Raw genomic sequence first — 25885 nt, forward strand, 5'->3', positions numbered from 1 at the left:
GCAATACCGAGCATACGGAGTGTACCGAGGACGCTGTACCGAGCACTTTAATGACGTGGCGTTTTATTATTGGTTTCCGGATGCATTCGGTAACCTGACGGAATAATCACTCCCCCAACAAGGAGCAGCTGTGAAAGTTTGAGGAAACCTAATAGGATTATGTTCTTATTGAGAGCATATTAACTGTGCATTGAATGCATATTAACTGTGTATCGTCTTTGTATTTCCTTTTCTAAATTATATTACACCGATTTCAAATGTCAATGAATTATTTTCATTCATTTTATATTAACTGTTTATTGACTTCTTGTTGACTGTGTATTAACTGTGCACTAACTATGTATTAATTGCGTGTCGACTCGACTGTGTATCCACTTTGCATTCCATTTTCAAAATTATTTTTCACATATTTCAAATGTCTGTGAGTCATTTATGTTCATTTTTATAAACTATGTATGGACTTAATATTGACTATCTATTAATTGAGTAATGATTATGTATTAATTGTGTATTAACTGCGTTTCGACTGTGATTAACTGGGTATCGACTATGTATAGTCTTTATGTTTTATTTTCTAAATTATATTACACAGAGTTCAAATGTCGATTAAATTATTTTTGTTTATTTTGTATTAACTGTATATTGATTTTGTATTAATTGTGTATTAACTATATACTAACTATGTATTAACTGCGTATAGACTTTGTATCGACTTTGCATTACATTTTCTAAATTCTTTTTCACATATTTCAATTGTCTATGAGTTATTTTTGTTCATTTTTATTAATTGTGTTTGGCATGGGATTGACTATCTATTAATTGTGTATTAACTACGTATTTACTGTATAGTAATTGTGTATTGATTGTATATCAATTGTGCATCATCTTTGTATTTCATTTTCTAAATTATGTTTAGGGTTTCAATTGTCTATGAGTTATTTTTGTTCATTTTATGAATCTTTTTAAAACTAATTGTTAATTATGTATTAATTATGTGTTAAATGTGTATTAATTATATATTGACTTTGTATTGACGGTGTATCGACAGTGTATCAACTTTGCATTTAATTTTAATTAAGGTTTTTTATTATGATTTTTATGTGATGCTTCTAGATGTATAATTCAAACATTACTAATCAATGTAGACCATTATCGTTTAGAACTATCTGCAATGAGTTCATTAAGATGTTAGACAAGAATGTCAAGGACAACTTAAAGAGATTAAACATATATCAATTTCTAAAGTTTCTACCATTCAAGTAAAATGTTCCCTTGATATATGATCTACTCTCGTTTTAGGATTTTTCTCATTAATGTTTTATCATTAAGGGTCATGAGCTAAAATTCACCTCAAACGAAGTGGCTCTGCTTAGATGATTGATAAACATATGTGCTAAGATCATCTGGGAAAGCGAGCCACCTCTATCATACATATCAATAAATATTAAGAATGGGAAGAGAAATTTTAACTAATCAACTGACACATCCATTATGTAAGAGAAATTTATCATATTTTTATTGTCAAATTTATTTTTCTCTCTTAATATATAAAATTCCAAGAAGGCTCATTACTATTGCAAATAATATATATGAGTTCTCATTTTTTAACCGGGAAGGGACCATAAGAGAGTTTTTTAGTTTTTGAGTTGAATAGGATTGCTAAGAAATTTTTCATAGAATAGCCACTTGGTAATATAAATGATTTTGAACCTTTGTTAATTGTGAGTGTTAAGAGTGTCTAAGTATCTTTCTAATTATTATTTTATTTTACAAATTCATTAGGTAATATTACATTTGATCTTATACATATTTGATTCATGAAGAACACTTCAATAAATTTTTATAGGAACCCTAGCTTAAGACCCTGTTTCATTTGGTTGTGTATATAATGCTTTATTTTATTTTGTCCAAAAGGCCTCCAATTTATTTGAGGAGCTCGAGGATAGGCAGGTACGCATGTGATAAGTGTAAACAATGCATTATTTTATGTGTTATGTTTTCACTGAAAATGAGTTATTTTAGATATGTTGTGTCGGAAAAATACAAAAAAGAAAAAAAATTTAAGTCTCATCTAGCGTACGTCACAGCGTTGAACAAAATAGTCCTTATTGAATGTTGTTGTCCACTTATATTCAATTCATTAAGGATATGTGTGCAGGAGCTGTTATTTGTGTTCAAACACAAGATAGTTTGACCAAGTATTTTCCTATTTAAATGGATTATATCAATTATCAGCCTTAAGCATGTATCTTTTTACTTAGTCTTGGATGCTCTTACTAGACATTTGCAAGAGGATGTATCTTAGTATATGCTTTTTGCTAATGATATTGTTCTTGTTGACTAGACTAGAGAGGGAGTTGAATGTAAACTTGAATTATGGAGGTTAATCTCAAAGTCTAAAGGTTTTCGTTTGAGTAGATCTAAAATCGAATAAGATTGTTTGGTCACATAAAACGGCGACATTCCGATTACCTGGTTATGAGAGTAGATGTATTAGATTTAGCCTACGTTAAGAAATGTTGAGGTAAATTTAAAAAGACTTGGTTAGAAAATATTATAAATGACCATTTAGATTTAAATGATAATTTTGCACTTAATATGAAACAACAAAGAAAAAAGATTCATATAGCCCATCCCACTTAGTGGGATAAAAGGCTTGATGTTGTTGTTGTTGTGAAAATCACAAATTTAAACCCAGTGATACAAACATTATAATTGAAATCCTATCAGCACCTCCATTACAAACATCTTACTCAATTAGAAAATTGGTTGTGATGCAATAGAGATTCAAACTTCTTTTCAGTATCAAACGCGCAAGTTATTAGTTTCCAGTACTCTCAAAAGGAATAGATTTCGCGGTCCTATTCGATGCCGCATTGCCATGAACAGCACGCGTCGTGCCAGTAGACCAAACTGGAGTGCCATACACCACCGCGTTGCCATCAGGCTGAAGCACAAGGACGAACCTATGCGAGCCTCCTCCCGTTCCAGTCATCCATACGAAGGGGGAGGAGGTCCCTTCGGATACTATGGCGAGCTCGCCATTGACTTGCAGGTATAAGAAACATTTCGTTCCCATGCCGGTGGTGTGCGACTCCCAGGTAAGTTTCTTGCCATGGTACAACTCCAGGTTACAATTGTGTTGCATGGTCAAGTGGTAGTTGCCGATTGAGAGGCAGTTCCCGGCGAGGAGAGTCTCTCCGGGCATGAGCATATTTCCGGTGGCTGAGGAATTTGAAGCAAAGAGGAGGATTTGGACGGCGATGCAGAGAAGAATTGAGGGTGCTGCTGCTGAGCGAATGCTGGTTGCCATAATAGATGGGCGGCAGAGGTGATGATTAGTGCTTCTGATTGGCCCTACTTATACTGAGAGCAGGCAGATGGTTAGGGTCATATGCCAGGAAGAATATGTGGCTGGGCGTTATTCGCACCTTAATGATCTTCAGATTTGAGTGGGTCAAATGCTTGGCAACATTTGAATTGGTGAGACATTTGCATGGCAAGGGGAGGTTTGACTTGGTTTTTTATTTTTTATTATCATAATTTGAGTCTAACGGTCAGTATTTTATAATATAATGATAAATTTTGTATTGAAATCGATACCTCACCAAAAATTGCTTTCATCGTGAAATTTCTTTAATCGAATTCAGGACTATATGAACTCGGAACTGAACGACTCAACGGGGTGAACCCAACAACATTAAAATCGGTCTAACTCAAGCCCAAATTGGAGGCCCGAGCCACATTTGGAAGGTTCAAAGCATTATTTATATGACAAAATGATATCCAAATATAACATGCTTATAGTCAAATCTAGTGGCTCGGCGAGAATAATATAACGGACCCAAGATCGCTGAATTCCTACATCGTTGACGCAACTAAATAATTGAAAAACTCTCTATAATCGGGGGAGTTCTCAATACGAGCCATCCGATGGAGCAATCCGAACCTGCCCCGGATCTTCTCTATATTTACGGGGTGTGCCACCTAGCAGCCGACCGTTGCCAGACTTCAGCACAGCCATCGTCGGACCACCGCCAAGTTTCCACCCGGCCATCAAATTTCCGACCGGCTGCCATCCGCCGCCGAATCCCACTAGACTTCAGCCCGACCGTCGTCAGACCATCGCTTAGCCACAGACTGCCGCTAGACTTCAGTTTGATCATCGTCGGACCACTGTCTGGCCTCCGACGGTTGCCAAACTTTAACCTGGCCATCGATTGCTGACAAACTTCAGCCCGACCATCGTCGGACCTCCGCCCGGCTGCCGACCGCCGCCATACTTCAGCCCGACCTTCATCGGACTACCCACCAAGCCATCGACTGCCGCCAAAACTTTACCCGACTATTGACCGCCGCAGGACTTTAGCTCGACCTTCGTTAGATCACCGTCGGACTTCTGACCGCCTCCGAACTTCCACGTGGCAGTTGAGCATCGCTGGACTTTTTGCCCGATCTTTGCCAGATCATTCCTTATCAACTAAACTTCTACCCAAACACCGTCGAACTTTCGTCTGACCGTCGCCAAACATTTGCCTAATTGTCCAAACATCGGTAATTTTACCACCTCTAAGTCAAGGGGCGGGTCAATTTTTATAATTTACTCAAGTTTAGTGGAATCTTTTCACACGGGCGAGACCCCATTATTTTTCCATTTTTGGGCTCTCCACGTACAAAGATCGGATGTTTTACTTCTCTCTCTATGTTTGTGTGCTGGATATACGTGCATCACTAAGATGAAAAAATTTCTCACTTTACGGCCATGAATATTATAGCAAACAATAGAAATGAATAGTAAATAAATAAAAAAATTAAACTAGTATGCTTCATTATTTTGATAGAAACCAAAATCTTGTCCTTATTTTATTTAAATATTGTATATATCTTTATTTATTTATTAATTATGTATATCTTATCTTCTCATACATAAATATATTAAATATTTCTATAATTTTTTTCTCAAACAAGGGAATCAAAATTTGAATTTTCGGACTATCCCTGGATGCCAAATGTAAGCTTTCTTTTTTCCCCCTTTTTTTTAAAAGGGTCTATTTCCGGCAGCTTTATTCGCATGGCAGTCACATTTTAATTTGATTTTTAAGAAAATTTCTACAATACGAAGCTATTCCCTACAATAATCAAATCTATTATTATATGATAATTATAGAAAGTTTTTATCATATCTTTTCAAATAAATTTTAATGAAGTTACTGCTCCCATAAAATCTTTACAAACATTTCACATAAAATAATAATCGTCTCAAACAAAACTTAAGAGTAATAATTCACATATATGACCCAAATTAACCAAAAAAAAAAAAAAAGAAGGGACTTTTGAGCCAATCAAAGGTAAAACTCCCAACCAAATAGCTCTTAGTTGATAGTCAAAATTCCAACCAATAGTTCAAAATAAGCTACGTCTCAAATTCATAACTTCGTCAAAACAATATTTTCACATAGGCTTCTTGTTTTTATCCCAATATTAATTCTTGTACAATATTCAATGAAAAACAAGGACTTGTTTTATATTTAGGCTTCATTTGGGATGGCTTTTTTACTGCTTCTTAAAGCAACTTTTTAGTACCAAAATTTAATTTTTATACTAGAAAGCATTTTTAAGAAGTAGTAAAAAAGCAATCTCAAACGATTTTTGTACTAGAAAGTTTAAAAAGCTGCAAAAAAGCAGTTCCAAACAATTTTTATTTTTTGAAAATTGTTTTAAGAAGCTGTAAAAAAGCAGTCCCAAACGAAGCCTTAATACGGTAAAGGGAATCACTTGTTGGCTCATTGTTAAGTTGACTAAATTATTTATTCTTCAATAAATGAATAATTATATTTTGGATATGAGTAACGAGGATTGAAGAACAATTCTTTCTTCAAATAGTTTTGCATCAAATGGAGGATTTTTAGAAGAAATTTGGCCCATTCAATCTATTAGTTTGATTTAGTATGCACAGTCAAATTTTATTCTTTGAAGAAATTTTTTTATTAATATAATCTAAAGTCAATGTTAATGATATTTAATATTTGTGATCATTTAGTTAAAGTTTTGAATATATCATATGTCAGCTGTTCTATATTTGTTTCATATTGAAGGGGACATTTGTAGCTTGGATAAATTCATTAAATGACAGAACTAACATAATTTCCTCACATATATATTTATATTTGTTATCTATTTCTTGCTCTTTTTCTTCAAAGCAAAATAAACTTGATATCACGGTTTCATGTACTTTTCCTTACTAATGATTTATTTTTACCACTTTATATGATTGATTTACTGATTAATAGTATTGATATGATGACTGTTTTATTGATTTATTTGACACTCGTACTAATTTATTGATTTCCTTACGGTACTATTTTATTTGATTATATACTGTACTGTTTTACTGTTTTCATATTATATTGCTAGTGCATGCGAGTTTTATTATTTATGCATTGATTCAATGATCATATGAATGTTACTGTTATGATTTGAATGCTAACATACATATTATACTTTTACCATATTTTGAGTTCTCTTGTAGGTTTTTGTGACTTTCTGGGCTTTTAGATCAGTATATATGGTTACATGATTTCATTTCAAGGAGCAGTGCGAGATTGATCAAGATCCTTCATATTCTAATTTTTGTTATTTTAGCTATTCTTTTATACTTATGACATGATGAATATGTTATGATTATATAGATCTTAAGTAGTGTACATGATTTTTGAGAAATGAATATATATATCGATAGTTTTATTTCTGCTTGTATTTATATTGATATCTATATTTCCCAAATAAAATATACTACTTTCATTACAACAACTTGAAAAAAGAGCTTTCTTTATAATAACTTTACAACCTGCTTTACTGGCACCTGCAACCGTCCCAAACAGACTCTTAGTTCAAATAAAAGTTAATTAGTCATTTCATTCCCAATAAAGATTGGATCGAGCAAGCTTATGAACATTTTTGGCTCAATTTAATAGTAGATAATGATTTTTGGTCAATTTTCTAAGTTGTAATTCAATAAAACTGAAATTGAATAGTTAATAGCCTTACAATAAAATAAATTTTAAGAAATTTAAAAATATTGTTTCTAATTTTTTATTATCACATAATTTCTATTTTTATCATCCCGTATAATTTAGGTTAATTTTTTTATATGTTCAAAATAAAATTATTTTTTTCCTCTGAAACATAAGTTCACAATCGAATGAAATTAACGAGATTTGCATGTTAAAACTGATTGAGGTTTCGTTTGGGATATCTTTCTTACTTGTTTTCTAAAACACTTTTCTACTAAAAAAATTTCTAGTTCAAGAAATTGTTATACTTAAAAGCTCTTTTAAAAAGCAATATGAAAGCTATCCCAATCAAAGTCTAATTATAAAACATTTTTATTAGCATTTTTTTAAGATATGAGCAAAATTCTTTTATTTATTTAATTTTATCTTTAATTGAATTTTTTCTAGAGCTTGCTAATGATTAGGTGGCTAAAAATATTCTTAATTTGGCTATATTTTCTAAAAAAATGAAAAATTTTATTTGTCACAAGATCATTAATATATAGACAAAAATATGATTAAAATTGTTCTTCCAATCAAAATCAGTAAAAAAAATACTAACTTGATTCTAAAATTCAATCAAATAATGATTATAAGTAACTCAAATTTATCCCATCAGATTGGCAAACATTTCTCATCAATTAAGAAAATAGATTCAAAATCTTATTACAACCAAATAACACAAACATCAAAAGTTCTCAAAGACATCGATTATTTGTCAACAAACATAAGACTTACCACAAATTCTCAACAGAAATCAAAGACTTCATAAGAAGGCAATAAAAGTAAATAACTTGAAATCCTTCTCATGCCTTTCTAAGGATTTGGGGAGACAAAGTATCTAGGTGGCGCATTACTGGCAGTACTTTGAATATATGTCCCAGTAGACCACACTGGGCTTCCATAAACCACAACATTACCATTTGGCTGGAGCACAAGTGCATAATTGCCGAATTCCCCTCCTGTCTCGCTTCTCCACAAAGCTTTTCTTGATTCTGAGAAGACGAAGAGCTCGCCATTGCTTTGCAAAGACAGCCTACATAAGGTTCCCTTTCCTTGGGTCTTTGTCTCCCAAAGAACGGTATTATTTTCATATAACACTAGATTGCAATCTCTTTGCATTATAAATTTGTAGTTGCCGATTGATAATAAGCCTCCAGCACCAAGTTCATAACCATTTTTTAGAACATTGCCGAGGCTCGTGGAGGAGCCTGATGAGATGAGGAGAAGAAGGATGGAAGAGCAAAGAAGAGAAATTGCTGAAGTTCTTGGTGAGGCAAGGTTGATAGCCATGATGAGAGATTAGTAAGGGTTTTTAGCTTGCTGTGAAGTTACTTGCTTCCTTTCTCTTCCTATTTAAAATGAGAAAGGGCCGGCAATCTTGAAAAACATTTGCAGAGGAGACAAAGATTAATTGGGAACATTTTTGGTTGGATCCTGTCATCAGGCAAGACTCATTGATGATACATTATTATAATTTTTATTTTGAACGTCAAACAGACTGGAAATGTTTTTTTACTTCATCTTGTAAATAGCAAAAAAGAATCATTCCTCTCGTTGTTTTTTTTTTTTTTAAATTATGATTATTTATTTATTTTTAATTATTCTGTATATATTAAGATAGACTATGGTTACCCGGCCTGTGCTTTCAGTAATTTTGTTTATTTTGTATTTTTTTATTTTTAATTTGATCAAAAGTTACGATATCTCAAATTTTAATAAATATTTATCGTATAAAATTTAGTATGTTTTAAGCATTCTGCACATATTAACATGAATATTTTGAATTTTCAATAGTATTTTTTTATATTTTGGAGAAAATTTCCTAATTTGAGTATTTGAGATAAATTGAGAATAATTATCAGTGATGGTGGATTTGGGGTGATGACTCCCATTTAATATTTCATATGACTATTTTTATTTACATAACATGATATGATAATGTACTATGTTTGACGTAGAAAAACACCATATGATATGATATGAATAGATAGGATTATTGCCTTAATATATATGTATATGACATACTGCTTTATATGATAAATGCAATTGCAATAATCTTCTGACTTGATTCAGTGACATATACAATGATAATTGTGATCATAATTACATTGCATATCATACTTATACATCAGTGGCCTAGAAATTTACTATTCAGCAAATATTTAACTTTTATGATCAGTTGATTGATGCATGCATATTGTTTTGTTCCCTTGCATTACATACAGTTGTAAGTTTTGTGTAACCTGTAAGACCATTTGCTCATTCTTTATTATTTATATTTTTTTAGAGAAGGGTAAAACTCTAGTGGAGTGAGATCATGATTTGTTGTTAGAGGTACTCTTTTCAATTATAGAGTGATTACTTTATAATCTTGGATAAATAAATTTGTTGAAATTATTGGAAAGCCATGATTATTGTATATGAATATTTTGGATGTAAACAGTTATGAGATGTGTGTGTGTGTATAGGATGATAACTTCTATTTATTTTCATATATTGATGTCACTCTGTCTTATGAACTTAGATGATAAAAAGAACTTCATTTCAAATAGATCTTGGCACTATTGAAAATGTGGCTTTTCACAGCACTTGTAATTAGCAGTTTTGAAATTGCTGTCAAAACTAGCTAGGCATTAGCAATGGTTTAAACCGCTGCAAAAACCACCGATTTTAACCGATGCTATAGTCAAAACCCTACTCATGCCAGTTGGACTCTAGCGAATCATGATATCTCCTTTCTCTTTCGATCCCAACTCATTCTCTGCACACAGCTCGATCAATCTCCCTCTTTCCTTCTTCCGTTCATGCATGGCCTTTGATTGGAGAGTGAGTCGTCCGCGTAAATGATTGAGGTCCAGTTGTCCGCTCGTGTCCAGCTCTTCCATATTTCCCTACCCGATTTGTGCCCTAACCTACTGTTTTATTTTAGAATGCTTGTACATTAGATTGAAAAAAAATTAAAAATAGCATGAAAGATGATCGTTAAAGCTGGACAAAGATCTGCTTTAGTTGGTGTATCAGGATCATTAAAGCTGGATTAAGATCTATTATGACATGTAGAAAAAAATGTTGAGAAGTCGAACCAAGTAGAACCAAGGATCTGTTCAGCTTTTATTTCAGTATGTAACAAGGAAAAAAAAAGATATCAATGACCAAACTTTGACTCGTTGAGATTCGGGCTTAATTAAAATTTTTAATTTGCATGTGATTAGGTTGGTTTTCATGTACCTTAATTATACATTGAATGACAATCACTAAATTGACTGACCTGCAGAATGTATGTTAAATTAAACTATAATGAGTATGAAGTTTGAAGCATTCATGATTACTATTTTTTTCTTATGAAACTATAGCAATAATGGCTTTTAAATTCAAACAGCACTAAGTATGTAAATTGCTTGATTATTAATATCTCATTATCTTTATACTATTTTCAGGATGACAATGACAATTTATTTGATGCCTGGCAGTCTTCTAGAAACTTAAATTTGTTTTGCTAATGAGCTCTAGTATTTGTTATATTGATTTATGGCATTTCGTGTATAATATCTATGAAGTTAATGCACATATTTGTGATAGAAAGTATACAGGGCGGATTCAATTTCTTTTTTCCGTGTGCAAAATTTTAATTAATTAGATGACGATAATAATAATAATAAAATAAAATAAAAATAGTAAAATAAAATAATAATAATAATAATAATAATAATAATAATAATAATAATAATAATAAATACTAATACTAATAAAATAAAATTAAAAAAAAATAACCAACACAATGTTGTCAAATTTATAAGAGGAAATTTTTATTATTTATTCAAAAAAGGAAATGTTATGAACTTCATATGGATTAGCAAACAATGCAAAATTGGTCATAATAGGGCAAAATTTTATTTTAGAGGGCGGCGGAATTTTAAAATTATCCTTTTTATACATTAATTTTTTTTTAGGATGCCCACCCTCACATATGTGGGAATCCGCCCATGAAAGTATATATTCCTGTATTGTAGATGGATCATAGAAAGTTTTGTAAATGGATATGAGTAGGTGGTTTGTTGGTGGTACTTCAACAAGTATTCTGGTATGGAGTTTCTGACGTGAATTTCTTATGTTGTCATCAAGAGATTGCCGTGGACATTCAGGTTTTATTTTTATTTTTAATTATGGGCAATTGCTATGGTTTTAACCGTCACAAACACTTAGAATTGTGGTGGTTAAAACCGCCACAATATTGGAAATCAGTTTAAGTTTTCATTTTTTTGTGGTGGTTATAACCGATGCAAATTCGTAACTTCGCATTAGTTATAACCGCTGCTACCAGTCCTAAAACAACTGCGTAATGCCGTTGCAGCGTATTACAATTACAACGGGGATGCAACAGTTTTAGAACTGATGCAAAGTAAAATGAGGCGGTTATAATCGTTGGGATAAGTAAAAAATTGTGCTAAGATAGCCCTCTTTTTTATAGTGTGAGAACCTATAATCATTAAACGCACGTGAATCAACTCTTGAGATAAATGAAATGACTACGAGCATAACTTGAGATGTGGACGATTGAATTAGCTCTAGCTAGATTTAATTATTATTATTTATCTTATAAAATTTAAAACAAATAAAATCAAATCATTAAATATAATTTTTCTATATTATAATTAGCACAGTTTCTATTTCTTATTCTCCCATACAAATGAAGCTACTTAATTTCATCTATTATTTTGATAGGTTCCAATTTAAAACTATACTATTGTTTCAAAATATAATATCACACACGTACAAGAACATACATATTAAAAGGTTAATTACATAAATAAAATAACATGATCATTATTACTCATTTAGGACATAAATTTTCTCTCAACAAACATAAAATTAGCCCAAACATTTATCAAACACGATTAAAGAAAGCCGCTGTATGGCGCTTATTTAAATAAATTATTCTTCTCCTAGGGATTGTTGATGAGGCTCTTTGAAGGTGGCGCATGGATAGATCTAACTGGAGAAGAAGTGCCTGTAGACCATACTGTACTTGCGTAGATCACAACATTACCATTTGGTTGAAGAACAAGTTCGTAGTTTCCATATGCCCCCCCTGTCTCGCTTCTCCACACTGGGCTTCCTAAGCCAGAGATGATGAGAAGCTCACCATTGCCACGAAAATACAGGTTACAATTCGTGCCTACTCCTTGCGTTTTTGATGCCCAAAGAACGGTTTCATTTTCATATAACACAAGATTGCAATCTCTTTGCATTGCAAATTTGTAGTTGCCGATTGATAAGTGTTCCCCAGCGCGAAGTCTATCTTCAGGTTTTAGAACATTGCCGGAGCTGATGGAGGAGGCGGAGGAGATGAGGAGGAGGAGGATGGAAGAAGAAAGAAGAGTACTGGCCGAGACAAAGTTGATAGCCATGATGAGAAAATCACTTTTTGAAGGATGGAAGGTTTACTAGCAAGCTATGATCTTTCTTAGTTGCTTTCTTTTTAGTTCCGTTTATAGCGAGAGAGGGTTGGCTTGCTCAAAAATTCGAAGAACCATTCATCTCTTTGTTTGCTTTTTTGTTTTTTTCCCCAAGCTACTGCTACGTATTCAATGGCTTCAAAATATCGTTAAGGTATTGAATAATTAGTAAAAGTAAAGAAGAAACAAATTAGAAAATTTCAAAAGTTGAATTGGGACCGATTGAAGGGCATCAAAAACATCGAAATTTGAGGAGGGATGCTGCCTCATCTTTCGCTCTTCCTTCCTTTTTCACTTTCTTTCTCCACTTGCTCCAATTTCTTCAAGCCTAATCTGGAAGGATTAATTATTATGTGCGGACGCCGAACGTCATCCAGAGATAGATAAGAATGCTCCATGTCACCCCTGTGCTCTGTATCACGGCTCGATTTGCTCGGCACCGATGACATTGCGCATTCTGGTTGGTCGCCAAACGATGTTCTATGTCCAGTCTCGAACAAAATAATTTCTCTGTACTATTGAAGTAATTAGCCTTCGTTTTGAATGAATTGAGTTATTTATGCAGAATGTACGCAAAATATTTTTTTTTGTGCTAGCTTTTGGTAATTATTTTTTCGTTCTTTTTAAAAAAATTTATAATAAAAATTTATTTTAGAAAATAATAAAAAAGTCATCCCAAATGAAATATTAGATTTTGATTGGAACAGTTTTTTATCATCTTTTGTTTTTGCTTCTTCCAATTTTTTTTTTATTAAAAACCTGCTTTTAAAAAGCAGAAAGATAGCCGACGAAGTATTTTAGGTTGGTTTGGAGATACATTATTAATGTTTCTTTAAGCAGTTTTTTAGTATAAAAATTAATTCTTTTCTAGTTGAAAGCAGTTTTAAGAAGCAGAAAGAAAGTCGGCCCAAATGAAACCTTAATCCCCACCACCAATTCAATTAATGAATTCCTTATCCTAAATGATGCCAAATTAATGTTCAACCTTATAAAATTATTGCAAAAAAAAAATGTTTGCTCTGCTAGGGTTTTACCCATTTTTTGGCGATCGCTGTGTGGGTGATCTCCACTGTCGGATTTATCTCAGGGAAATCTCTCTTCTCTAGTCTCCCGATTTTTTGCGTGTTTCATTTTTCCTTTTCGGCTTTAATGGCATCTACCCGACTTCGTGACCTGGGATTTTTTAATGGAGCTAGCTTCTCTGGCTCTTTCGTTTAAAGAGGCCTTGTATGGAGTTTTTTTTTTTCGGTACCTTTTCTTGATTTGCGAATTTCTTCTCACTGGGATTTACTGGCGTTGTTGATTTTGGAGGCGGAAATTTCCTCGCTTGTGACTCCGTTGAATTTGCTTTGGTCGGTAGGTTTCCCAGCAAACGACCATCCATTGATGCCATTCAGAAGTTTTTCTTCAACTTAAAAATCATTAGTGATTGTTTTGTCACTGTTCTTAACCCTAGAAATGTTTTGATTAAACTTGTCAATGATTTTGATTACTGTAGAATCTTCTCTCACCGGTCTTATTTTGTGAATAACTGTTATATGAAAGTGGTTAAATGGTTCCCAAATTTGGATGTTGAGGTTGATTCCCTGATTGTCCCCATATGGGTTTTGTTTCCCTATCTTAGGCCTCATCTCTTCTCACCTCGGATCCTCTTTGGGTTGGGTTCTCTGTTCGGCCGAACTCTGAAATCGGACACCGCCACTGCTTCGGGTTCCCGTCCTTCGGTTGTTCGCATCCTCGTTCCATGTCACCAAAAAATTTCTTAATAAAATTAAATTTGGGTGGGTTCGCCTAATTCTGGCTATATTCAATTAGTGATTTTTGATGATATTTCTCACTTTTGTATGCATTATAGTTCCTTAGGCCATTTGAAAGAGAATTATCATGTTTTACATCCTCATCTTAATAATGTACTAAACTCACTCCTTGCTCTACTTCTGCTCTGTGTGCACTGCCTGGGGTGAATTTGGTTAATGCGGGTCCTATTTTTTCTATGCCGGAGGTTGGAGTTAATGCTTAGGTGAATGCTGATTTAGTTGATAACATAGCGAATGTGGAGTCTGTTGAAACTTTGGATGCTGGTTGTGATGCTTGTCCATTGGCTATGGCCTCTAATGGCCTGACTGTTGGTAATTTCGTCCCCTCCCCGTTTGTCCCAATCAAGAATGCTGGCCTTGTGGTGGGGAGTGAGGCGACTTTGAGGGAATTGGCTTCTCCTTTGGGCCCTTCTCATTCTGCTCCTCTGTTTGGCGAGTTTGGAGTTATGAATTGTGATACTAATTTAAAGGCTAGCTTTTCTTGTGTGGATGTTGTGCATGAACTGATATATTTGTATGTGGACGTTAATTCTGGGGTGCCTGTTGTCCCGGTGTTGGTTGATTTTGGTGTGTCTTCCCCTATCTATTCTTTGGTTCACACTAAGGTGGTCTCGCCTGTGACCAATGGTACTTCTAGAAGTTCATCAACTTTTATTAATGTTCCGATTACTGTTATGTCTAATAGTGAATTGAAGTCTCAGGTGGCTATATCTGTCAAAAATTCTATTTTGGCGGAAAATGATTTGCTAATTCTGAGTGACGATTCATCTTCTTTTGATGGAGAGGAGGATTATTTTGGTGAATGTGAGGAGGTTGAGCCTGTTAAGCTTACTGATCCTAGTCGTTCTAATGGTGGTAATAGGTGTACAAATAAAGGTAAAAAGAAATAGGCTTTGCCTCTTTACTATTTTCTCTTCGGCGGTGGTTTTTGACAGCTTTCTGGACAATGATGAGGAAGCCCCCAGCTTCCCCTTGTTGGCTCGTCTGGTTGGCAATCGAGGTGATTTGGGCTTTGTTTGGGACGGCTTTTTTATTGCTTTTTAAAACAGAGTTTTAGTACAAAAATAAAAAAAATTGTACTAAAACTCCGTCTTATAAAACAATAAAAAAGCCGTCCCAAACGAAGCCTTGGTCTTTTGCTTGGATAGCTTGGTGATTCGGATTTTGTGGATTTCTCACCTATGGATGGTCCGTGGCTGGTGCAAGAGATTTCCATTCTGAGTCCAATTTTGTTTTATTTTACTTTTACTCTCATTGTATTGCCTCGAATCTTGCTATTTGTTTCGAGTCTTTTTCTATGTTGTTGCAATGGTTGGGGGCCACGGATAGTAATCTTCTTTTATTTTAATAAATGGTTGTTTTTTTTTTTTTTTTGAAAAAAAAAACCTTGTAGAACTATTGAACTGCTACTAAATGCCGTAAAGGTATCCATAGCCCTCAGTCCGAAACTCTTTTTTGTAATTAGCCATCTTAGATGCTCTGCGTTTGCTTAATTAGTCAAATTAAAGACACTCAATTGTCTTAACTCTTAACATTACATTATTATTATTTTAAAGAATTTTGAAGAAGTTTCGAAAGTTTAAAATTCATATTAATTGATTTCTAATTACGTCCAACTAAAATTAGAAATTGCAAAATTCTAACTTTGTTATGAGGGAGGAATTTTTGGAAGAGTATTTGATTTTCTTACATTGTTACTGTTTATTTTTTTATTAAAATAAAAATATGACTAAACATTTTTTATCCTATTATTCTTGTTCTCTTTCTAACTCTGATTTGTATGAAAATAAAGTTAATTATGATATTATTATTAAAATTTTAATTATAATGATAATTAATAGAAGTATAGCTAATAAAAAAGTTAATCAACATCTCCACCTGAAAAAAAAAATTTCCTAACTTTATCATTATTTTATGTCAGTGATATAATTTTTTAGTTATAATTAAAGTAATTATAGATTAGATTTTCTGCATATAAATTTTAAATGATTATTTTTTTCTATGGGAGTATTTATAACAGTTGCTGAGATTTCAGATATAGTCTCATATTGGATAATTAACAAAATATATCAATTTTAAAATAGCAAATAATTGATCTGCTCTTAAAATTTTTTGAGTATAAAATAAGTTTACAAAAAAAAAAAAAAGGAATAATTTTCTCTTTATAAAGCACCATTTTAATAATGCATCATAAATTAGAAAATTTATTCAAAAAATGGCTGAGCATAATTCAATATTTTAATGATTTGCTAATTGGTACATTTAAGGGGTGTCAATTCGGGTCAGCGGATCGGGTTCGGATCGAACCCGGAACTGACATATATATATATATATATATATATATATAATTCGAAAATTATGTAAAGATTTGTCTTACCAATGTCATGAACAGAGAAAAGATTTGGGATCCATGAATGGATCTTTTCCAATGACTAGATCAAGTCTTAACACATTTCTAGCCTATTTTATTCATGATAATAATAAATAATATTTGCTACCTTCATGAACGAGTCTTTTCTGTTTCAGCTGGCTTGATCAAGTCCAAAAACTTAGCCAACTTGTTTTATCTTTAAATTTTGCTCGAGCATGCCGTCCGGCTCTTCCACATTATAAAAACAAAGGAAAAGAAGGCAACTATCATCATACTAACCATTTACACCAACATTCTACATTCAATCTCATAATGGCTATCAACATTGTCTCAGCCAGTACTCTTCTTTCCTCTTCTATCCTCCTCCTCCTCATCGCATCATGCTCCTCCACAAGGTTTGGCTACCCCGCAAGCCCAGGCAATGTTCTAAGAAGCGGTGAAGAACTTAGCACCGACAAAAGCTTATCAATTGGTAACTACACATTTATCATGCAAAAGGATTGCAATCTTGTGCTATATGAACATGATGACGCTATCTGGGAATCAAATACCCCAGAAATGGGTAGCAACTGTAGCCTGGTTTTGCAGAGCAATGGTGAGCTACACATCTTTTCTGATGTAGGCGCCCCAGTTTGGAGAACCGAGACAAGTCATGAGAATGGAAAATACGCACTCGTGCTCCAGCCAAACGGGAATGTTGTCGTCTACGGAAGCCCAATATGGTCTACTGGGACACATACACAAAGAAAGGCTATAAATGCGCCACCCACAAACTCTGCTCCCAATTTTGAAAATCCATAGAAAAATATGATAATGCCCACAAGTCGTTTACTTCACTCATGTGCACACCTTTAAATAAACGCTCTCAGAGCCTTGTTATGCATTTCTTAATTTTATGTTAAAAGTCCGAGAAAGTTTTATGTTTGATGAGAGATAATCGATGTCCTTCAACAATATTAATGTATGTGATGCTATTTTCTTGCATGAAGAATTTGAATCTATTATCTTAATCGCTGAGAAATGTTTGCCAATATGATACCATAAATTTGATTCACACATAATTATTATTTGATCAAATATCAAAATTATTATTTTTTAATTATTTTTATTGGAAGAACACACTAATTTGATCATGTAGTAATTGTTCTATCCTTCTTGTTGTTGGTCCATGCTTGTTGCTAATTTCCTTTTAGGATTTGGGTTGGTTATTTCAGCTAAACCGGGCTCTTCTATTTTATGCGTGTGGCTTTGGAATTTGTTGGTGGTTTCTTCATTGCTAAAGAGTTTGGCTTTGACTTGGGATGCATATGTATTGATATTTTCCTATAGTTTTTATTTTGGGCTCTTTTCATTCTCTTGTGACTAGTTGTTTTTGACGTTGCTGATGGTGCTTGATTGGTCTTATCTAACTTTGCTTGCTGGATGTGACTTTAGGATTTGCTTATGGATATTTTTCAAGGGAGGGTTGCTGCTTTTGGATTAATGTTTTGCTTAGTATGTTGCTTAATTAGTGCTTTATGATGACTATTTTTTGTGCCTTTTAATTTTATTTGCAAGTATCTCATGTGCTACCTAATGGACTTTCATGTTTATCTGAGCTCTGGGCTTCTTGATTTTTTTGGTCTTTCTTTCTAGCTGGTCTCTTTTGTTTTTCTTTTGTATCAAGGTCAGGATCTTTGACTCTTTAGGTTTTATTTCTTTTTGATAAACCTCATTGAGCCTTAGTGGGATTTCGTCCCTTTAAGAACTTTGTACATTTTACTTTGGCGAAATAAAATTTCCTTTCTAATAATAATAAAAAACAAAAGTTCAACAACTTAGCCCTCATGCAAAAATAGATCAGTTCAAGGACCCCCCCTCCCCGAAAAAAAAAAGTTTTGAAAAACTGGAGATCTCATTCCATGCAAAATTTTTTGAAGCAACCTAGCTAAGTTTTGAAATTGTTGGCAACTTTCCAATGTTTTGTTGTTTATTTGCAAAGAGAGATCATTTGGTTTTTTGACCTTAAAAGGTGCATATCAGTTCTACTATTTAGAGAGTTGTCGGAGATGATTTGGTCACATAAAACATCGGTTTTCGATGATTCGGTTAGGAAAACAGATGTATTAGATATTGTTTATATTAAGAAAGCCACAGATATAGCTCGAAATATGAGCACGAGCTCGACTCGTCGAGCTCCTGCTCTAGCAGCGAAGCCCACTGCCACGACCCGATACCCGCTACCGCGGCGAAGCCCGCTCCCGCTTATTACAAATATATTGTAGTATCTTTTTCCAATTCTTGTATCTTGGACACGTGGCATTGTATTAGCGGTGTTACCTTCATTTCTCTGGCTATATAATCACGTCCAGTGTGTAATACAAAGGTAATGGAATGAATTATATTTCTTTACTTTCACTTTACCTTTTCTTTCCTTGTTCTGCTCTGTCCCGCTGCCTCCTTCAGGCTCTTCGTTTCACCGTTGTCACGGAAAAGCCCACTGCCGCGACCCGCTCTCACAGCGAAGCCCACTGCCGCGACCCGCTTTTGCGGCGAAGTACGTTCACGCTCTCGCTCTTACAACGAAGTCCGCTGCCCGACCCGCTCTCACCGCGAAATTATCTCCCGCTCTGGTGTTTGAGCTACTTGACGAGCTATCGAGTTGAGCAGTCGAGTGTTCGAGCTAGAACTCGTGTTCAAGCTCGACTCACGAGCTTGATAAGCTAGACTCGTCGAGACTGTTAACGAGTCGAGCCCGAGCCAGCTCGCGTGTTGGCTCGACTCGGTTGCACCCCTACCCATGACAGATATTTATGTCTTTTGAAGCTCTAAGACCATGTTATTTGCATTCTTAATTTTAATCTTATAGCTCCTCTTGACACCGGTAATGAGACGACAAACATAACTATTTTATTTTAGCCACCCCCTGAATAAAATTTCTGCCTCCGCCACTATTCCTACTGCTTTGCTTTTAAGATTGCAACTACAATTTTTATTTGATAATTACTTTTTCATTGTTTAAAAAATAAATTACTAGGAAGCCTTTTTTACAACAATTTAAAAAAATTAAATTTTCTAATAGAACTTTATGAATCAGTAAGAAAACTATCTTAATGCTTTAAGAATCAACTTTTTGGTATAAAAATTTTTAATTCAAAAAATCTATTTCATTTCTGGAGAGAATGGATGAGTTAGGAATACGAAAACCTGGATATTTATAATGTGTGAAGGCCAAATTTTTGAAACGAGCTTGTCAGCAGTTTAATTTAGGAGAAGAAGCATGTTTGCTAAAGTATTTGAGAAGGAGCAGATACGCCGGCATGAATGGCGCATTCATAAAATGCGCCTAATGAATTGGCGCATTCAACAGAATACCTTGACTGTGCGATAGTATTCGGCGTATTCTTCCTTTTTCCTGACTTCATGCATTCAGTGCTTTTGCAGGCGAATTTTTGCCTCAAATTTGATGCATTTTCTTTTTTTAAAATTTTTCTAGGAATCAGCATTATTCTATGTTTTGATGTTTTGGTACGGTAAAGTAATAATTTCTCTAGCAATCATTCAGTGCTTTTTTTAATTAGTTGATACGTCCCGCATTGTATGTTAGTTTTTGTAAAAGTTTGAGTATGAACAAAATGTATTTTATTATGAAATAGAATTTTGTTGAAAATTAAGCTTTTCATGAAAAGTTTGAGTATCTAAAAGTTTGAGTATCTAAAATTAAGCTTGTTACAAAATTTTCATATAATTGTGTTGAGGTATTACTATATTTTATGTTTTAAATTAGGTTTGATTAAATAAAATTAAATTCTTGCACAAATTGTAGAGTTTTTCATTTATAATAAAGTATGAAGAAAATATTGATTTGTCCTATCATGTAAGTTAGTTTCTTTGCGAAAGTATGGAGAGTTTATCATCTTAATTTTATACGTATAAATTTAAAAAATATATGCGACAATAATAGTCAGAATAAAATTATGTGAAATCAACTTGTTGAGATAATTGTTGAAAAATAAAATTTGTTATCTCATCATTTAAATAATTAATTATTTCTTTAAAAAATATAAAAAATTTCTAACTTTTACTGATTGAAAAAAGAATTAGATTAGATAATTTAAAGGCATTATTTAATGGCCAAATTTTCGAAACAAGCATCGTAAATGCGACATTTAAAGATTCGAGCAGTATTTTAAAAAAAATTAAAAATTTAAAAAAGTTTCAAGCATATTCTATATTTAAATCTAATATAGAACTAGCTAATAATTTTAGAAAATTGGGAAATGAAAGTGCCAAAAGTCATTAACACAAATTCAAGAAAATACAAAATTAGTTCAGTAATAAAATGGATGACATAACATAATAATTGAGAAATGGTAAACAAATTATTATTACATTTGGCTCAGAACTATGCGCATACGCGCTTGGAGTTGGGTTAGTGTTGGACAGCATAAGAATTTTGCTGTGAACTGCTGTTGGATGTATTGTCAATCTTTTATGTTAAGAAACTCCTTTTGACCATCTATAATATTCAGCTCTTTATATTTTTCTGATAGAAATGCATCTTGATTAGTATGCCACCTTTTATAAAGGATACAATGTTGCACATCGGTTATTGGAATCTCAGCATTGACCACAACGGAACCATCTTTTTTCTGTGTGATTTCATTAATTCTTGTACTAAGAATATTTATTGGAGCAAAATGACCTTTTTGATCTGTAAACCTTTGTCGTACAAATTTTCAGCCCATATCAGTAATTGTTTATCCATCCACATACATGGGATGACGACTTTTGATAACTTCGTGATATGTATCCCATAAACTATCGTCTTCATACCAAGACCATTCATGTAAACAACATCGAAAAAATTCATTTGATCTTGCTTTATCCTCCAAGAATACATTCGTAGGGTACGACATTGATTCTGTCAATCAAATTGTTCCATCATATATCAACTTCTTTCTTGGAATTATATGAAGGAAATCCCTAGATGGTGAGCGCTTTATACGGGATCTCATCTGTGCTATAAGCCAAACTTTCATGTATACGGGTACTTCCTTCTTCTATTAGTTGGTGTGTTGTTGTGCCTCTCATATTTTCATTGACCTTCGAGTATATTTGTAATAATAAACTTCTTCTTTCTTCACATGTGGATTCCTATGAACCAAGGAGCGAAAAATGTAGTGAAATGGCTTGGAATAATATTCAACTCAAGTGTGAAAGAATCTATAGAATACTATATTTTGCATGCTGAATATAAATAAGAGAGCATAAATAGGAGGTTTTAAGTTGTCTTACAGATCATCGAACATTCACATACATAAAATAGTAAGCATAAGTAAGAGAAAATTTTAACTCAGACCATCTATCGATGTCGAGGAAGAGCCCTACTACTAAGAGTATATCTATATGGAGCTCTTCTTCTGCGTCGTTGTAGCTGTTGCTCTTCCTCAATAAATTCCTCATCTTGTGGTGGAAGTTCAGGTCGATGTTGCCTCACATCAGTATACTGTTTTGAAGTTTGTCCTCCCATTAATAATATATCTTGCTGCGAGGGGGAGGATGGTAACCCAACCCTTGACATCCACTCTGGTATTGCTATGGGTATAAATGTTTGTGTTGCGGGATGTTGAGATGGTGTACTATAAAAGATTTCATGTGCACTGCTCTCTTGTACTGCCAATGGGCTCCAATGTTGTGTGGAGGGTCCTGCCCAAAACATGTCATAGGTGCTCGATGGAATGTGCATTGAATGTCTTGGTGGTTCTCGTTCAGTATTCTGCTGTCGTCGACTTCTCCTGGATCTAGATGGAGCATCAGAAGTTGATCATCTTGGTCCTTGAGAGCCATGAGAACCTATTCCTTCTGCCCTGGTTTGAGTCATCTCAGGTGGTGTGATGTCAAAGGTAGTATAGTCGATATAAACTGAACGCTGTACTCTGGCGGAAAGCTCCGAAACCTGGTCAACTGCTAACTGTAATGAACTTGCATTTTGTCCTTGACCCCTCGCCAATGGCTCAAGAATAGCACTTGAACTTATGTAGTAGTCAGCCTACGCGATATAAAATTATGATCAAAATATGATATATTTCAACTTTTTAAAATTATATATTATTGCGACGTACCACTAATCGTTCGTCTGGCGAGCGAGGAAAGAAAGTTTCTGGCGGTTCTGTTTGAGGCTGTAACAAATAGATCGATGCCCACGATCTATACCACCGTAGGTAAGTACCTAACTCTTGATTACCTGTTCCTTCTGGGCGGGTTATTGCTACTACATATGCTCTCCTATCTTCCCATATTTCTAGGTAATCTCTATACTGAACAGTCCAATCCACATCAGCTCTTCCTCTTCCATCAATTCTTCTAAAATTTATTTCTATCGGTGGAAGATCTGTGAATTGTATTCCCCCAAATTGCCGCATAACACGATCAGGAAGATGCCACTCGGTACGCTTCCAGCTAATGAGGGGAACTCTAGCACGCCATATGTCGATCCCTTCCAAACATTTGGCAGGCAAAGTTGCTAGAATGTCATCCGTGTATGGAGTCATGCTCACCTACATTTATAGAAGTCAAGGATTTCAATTGACTCCATATATAGAAAAAATTGATTAGGGGTATTGTCAAAAATTTTCTTTTACCTGAGATAGACGTAACCCGTCAAAATCATCACGATATGTCAACGTGTTGCCAGAGCGGAGCTCACGTATCCGATCTTCAGCCCACCTACATTAAATAGGTAATAGCATCATTAAATGTTATCTACGTTTAAACTCTTGCATTAATTAAATAATAATACATGCAACCAAGAGGTCTTCCACCAAAATCATGTATTTGCGGTACACGCAGTGTGGGTCGGCCAATGTACAATCTCTCCCATGCCTAAAAGCTTGGCGCATTCAAAAGAATGCGCCGAAACATTAAGCATATTCTAAGAATGCGCTTAATTCTTCGGCGCATTCTTCTGAATGCGAGAAACAGTTGCACGCATTCTCAGACTGCGCTGCTCAATTTGGCGAATTGACTTCAATTTAAATTATTCCAAAAATCTGCTATTTTCGCAAAATTAAAGATCCTTCACGTTGCTTCCGAAAACTTTGCCATGTGTGAAATGGCCGGCATGCTAAAAAAAATGTTATATTATTTTTCTTTTAATAATATATGTGAATGAAACATAAAATATAGCTCGATGAACGCGCCTCTCTCTCTCTCTCTCTCTGTGTTTTTACTTGACCTCTTTGCTGATAATGTTTTTATTAAAAAAAAAATCACATCAAAGCATCCAAAGTCCTAATACAAAAGCCTTTTGAGTAATCCATCCTTTTGATGCTCTGTTGCTGCTTAATTAGTCAAAGACACTCAGTTTCCTTAGATTTTGGGTGTTAGAAGAATTCAGTCGAGGGAAAATTTTCTGAAGAATAGTCTCCAAATTTTCAAGGTAATTTATTTTGCTGAAACATTATATTTAATTTAATGTTATGTTGCTCGATTATGTGCGTTAGATATTAATTGTAAATTTAAGACATATGTAAAAATATAATCAAATGATATTTATTGTGGAAGAAAATTATGAAATTATGTTCATTTAAAAATTATTGAATGTATTTTTATAAATATCTATTTTCGGATTGTATAACATAACTTATTAAATTAGTATTTTTTTTCTTAATGTTTGGAGCTAATCCAGGACGTCTTAGAATACATGATCAAAGTAATAAAATCAGAACCCATATTAAATAATACTAATCCCTTACTTAAAAAAAAAATCGGAAGAGTAAGGATTTAGAATTTATGTAACTGAAATCATATAAAAATTTATTGTGGAAGAAATTTTATACTGATAGATTGCATAATTTGATTCAATTTTCTTATAAAATAATATGAATCTATATATTAATCAGTTCTAATCGTTATTATGGAGATTAATTTTGCTATTAATTTTCCTTCGAAATGTGTGTAATATATAGTTATGTTTAAGTTTTCTGGAAATGAATTTCTCATTTTTAAGTTCTCTAGAGTTTAATTTCTCCTTTATTAAAAAAAAATTAATCTAAGTTTTAAAGAAAATTTTCAATATACTTCTGTTTAATATTAATAAAATTAAAAATGATATAATAAGATATAAATTATCAAATTTTATTTAATATAATAAGCATTAAATATTATTTTTTACAAATTTAATAAAAATAGTAAACAAGTTTGTATATTTAATTTATGCATATTTTATATATTAATATATTATATACATTAATATAAATATATTATTTAAATTTTAATTATTTATAAAATTATTATTCTCTTATCTTCCATTTTAAAACTAACATTTAAATATCAAAATTAATAACAAAACAATTTATTTTCATCAAAATTTTAATAATTTATCGTAAATAAATAATTAAAAAAATAATATAAATGTAATTTGATAAATAATTAAGATTTAAATGTTCTATAATTAATTAATTAATATATTTTTACTGAAAATACTCTATAATTACTTTAAATTTGTGAACAAATGAGAAAATAAAAAAAGCTTTGGCGTGAGCAAATTAGCATTTCAAAAATTCTAATTTTAGTTGGACGTAATTATAAATCAATTAATATGAATTTTCAATTTTCCAAACTTCCTCAAAATTCATAAAAAAAATTAAATAATGTTAAGGCAATTGAGTATCTTCAAAATACTTCAAATAATTTTTTACAAACAAATATAACTTCACATATGGTGTGATTTTTAAACTATTTTTAAATATGCAAATATTATTAAATAATTAAGCATACTAATTATCAGAATTTAATATTTTAAAATTTTATTTTTATGATTAAAATTATATAATAATTATTTTAACTTGAATAGAAATAGTGAGCTGGCTAATAAGCAAGTCAATACATATGGAACTTCAATTACTTTAAGACTAATAAAATTAATGTAAGATAGATATCCACTTGACAATATTAAATTATAATATTTAAATTTATAAAAATTAACAATGATATTAAAATTGATGTAATTTAATTAATTATTTCCTTTGAAAAATATAAATTTGATTTAAAAAATAAAAACATAAAAAATAATATTGTACTACAGCAAGTCTCCTGTTCAACGGGCAACTTAATTACTACTATACACTACTTTTAAACTTCTTTAAAATGCTGATTGGAGGCTCACTGGGCAAGTAAGTTGCCCGTTTTTAAATGCTGATTGAA

At 32.8% G+C, this 25885-nt stretch overlaps 2 protein-coding genes across 2 annotated transcripts; both read right to left on the reverse strand.

Annotated features, from left to right (window-relative positions):
• Positions 1 to 2821: 2821 nt before the first annotated feature.
• LOC110114473 (mannose-specific lectin 3-like) lies at positions 2822 to 8345 on the reverse strand. Its single transcript, XM_028700955.1, has 2 exons — positions 7910 to 8345; positions 2822 to 3357 (listed from the first exon to the last, which is right to left on the reverse strand). Exons 1-2 carry the CDS (start codon positions 8343 to 8345, stop codon positions 2822 to 2824), a joined length of 972 nt encoding a protein of 323 aa, XP_028556788.1.
• Positions 8346 to 11998: 3653 nt separating this feature from the next.
• Positions 11999 to 12463, reverse strand: LOC110114472 (mannose-specific lectin-like). Its single transcript, XM_020847357.1, has one exon. The coding sequence runs from the start codon at positions 12461 to 12463 to the stop codon at positions 11999 to 12001; it is 465 nt and encodes a 154-aa protein (XP_020703016.1).
• Between the last annotated feature and the right edge of the window lie 13422 nt (positions 12464 to 25885).

The sequence above is a fragment of the Dendrobium catenatum genome, unplaced genomic scaffold, assembly GCF_001605985.2.
Source record: "Dendrobium catenatum unplaced genomic scaffold, ASM160598v2 fragScaff_scaffold_1608, whole genome shotgun sequence".
NCBI classification, from domain to species: domain Eukaryota; kingdom Viridiplantae; phylum Streptophyta; class Magnoliopsida; order Asparagales; family Orchidaceae; genus Dendrobium; species Dendrobium catenatum.

Coding starts and splice junctions, on each gene's coding strand:
- LOC110114473 (XM_028700955.1), bottom strand. CDS start 8,345: ATGGCTATCAACCTTGCCTCACCAAGAACTTCAGCAATTTCTCTTCTT. Junction 3,358..7,909: donor ATATATTCAAAGTACTGCCA/GTAATGCGCCAC, acceptor CAGTATAAGTAG/GGCCAATCAGAAGCACTAAT.
- LOC110114472 (XM_020847357.1), bottom strand. CDS start 12,463: ATGGCTATCAACTTTGTCTCGGCCAGTACTCTTCTTTCTTCTTCCATC.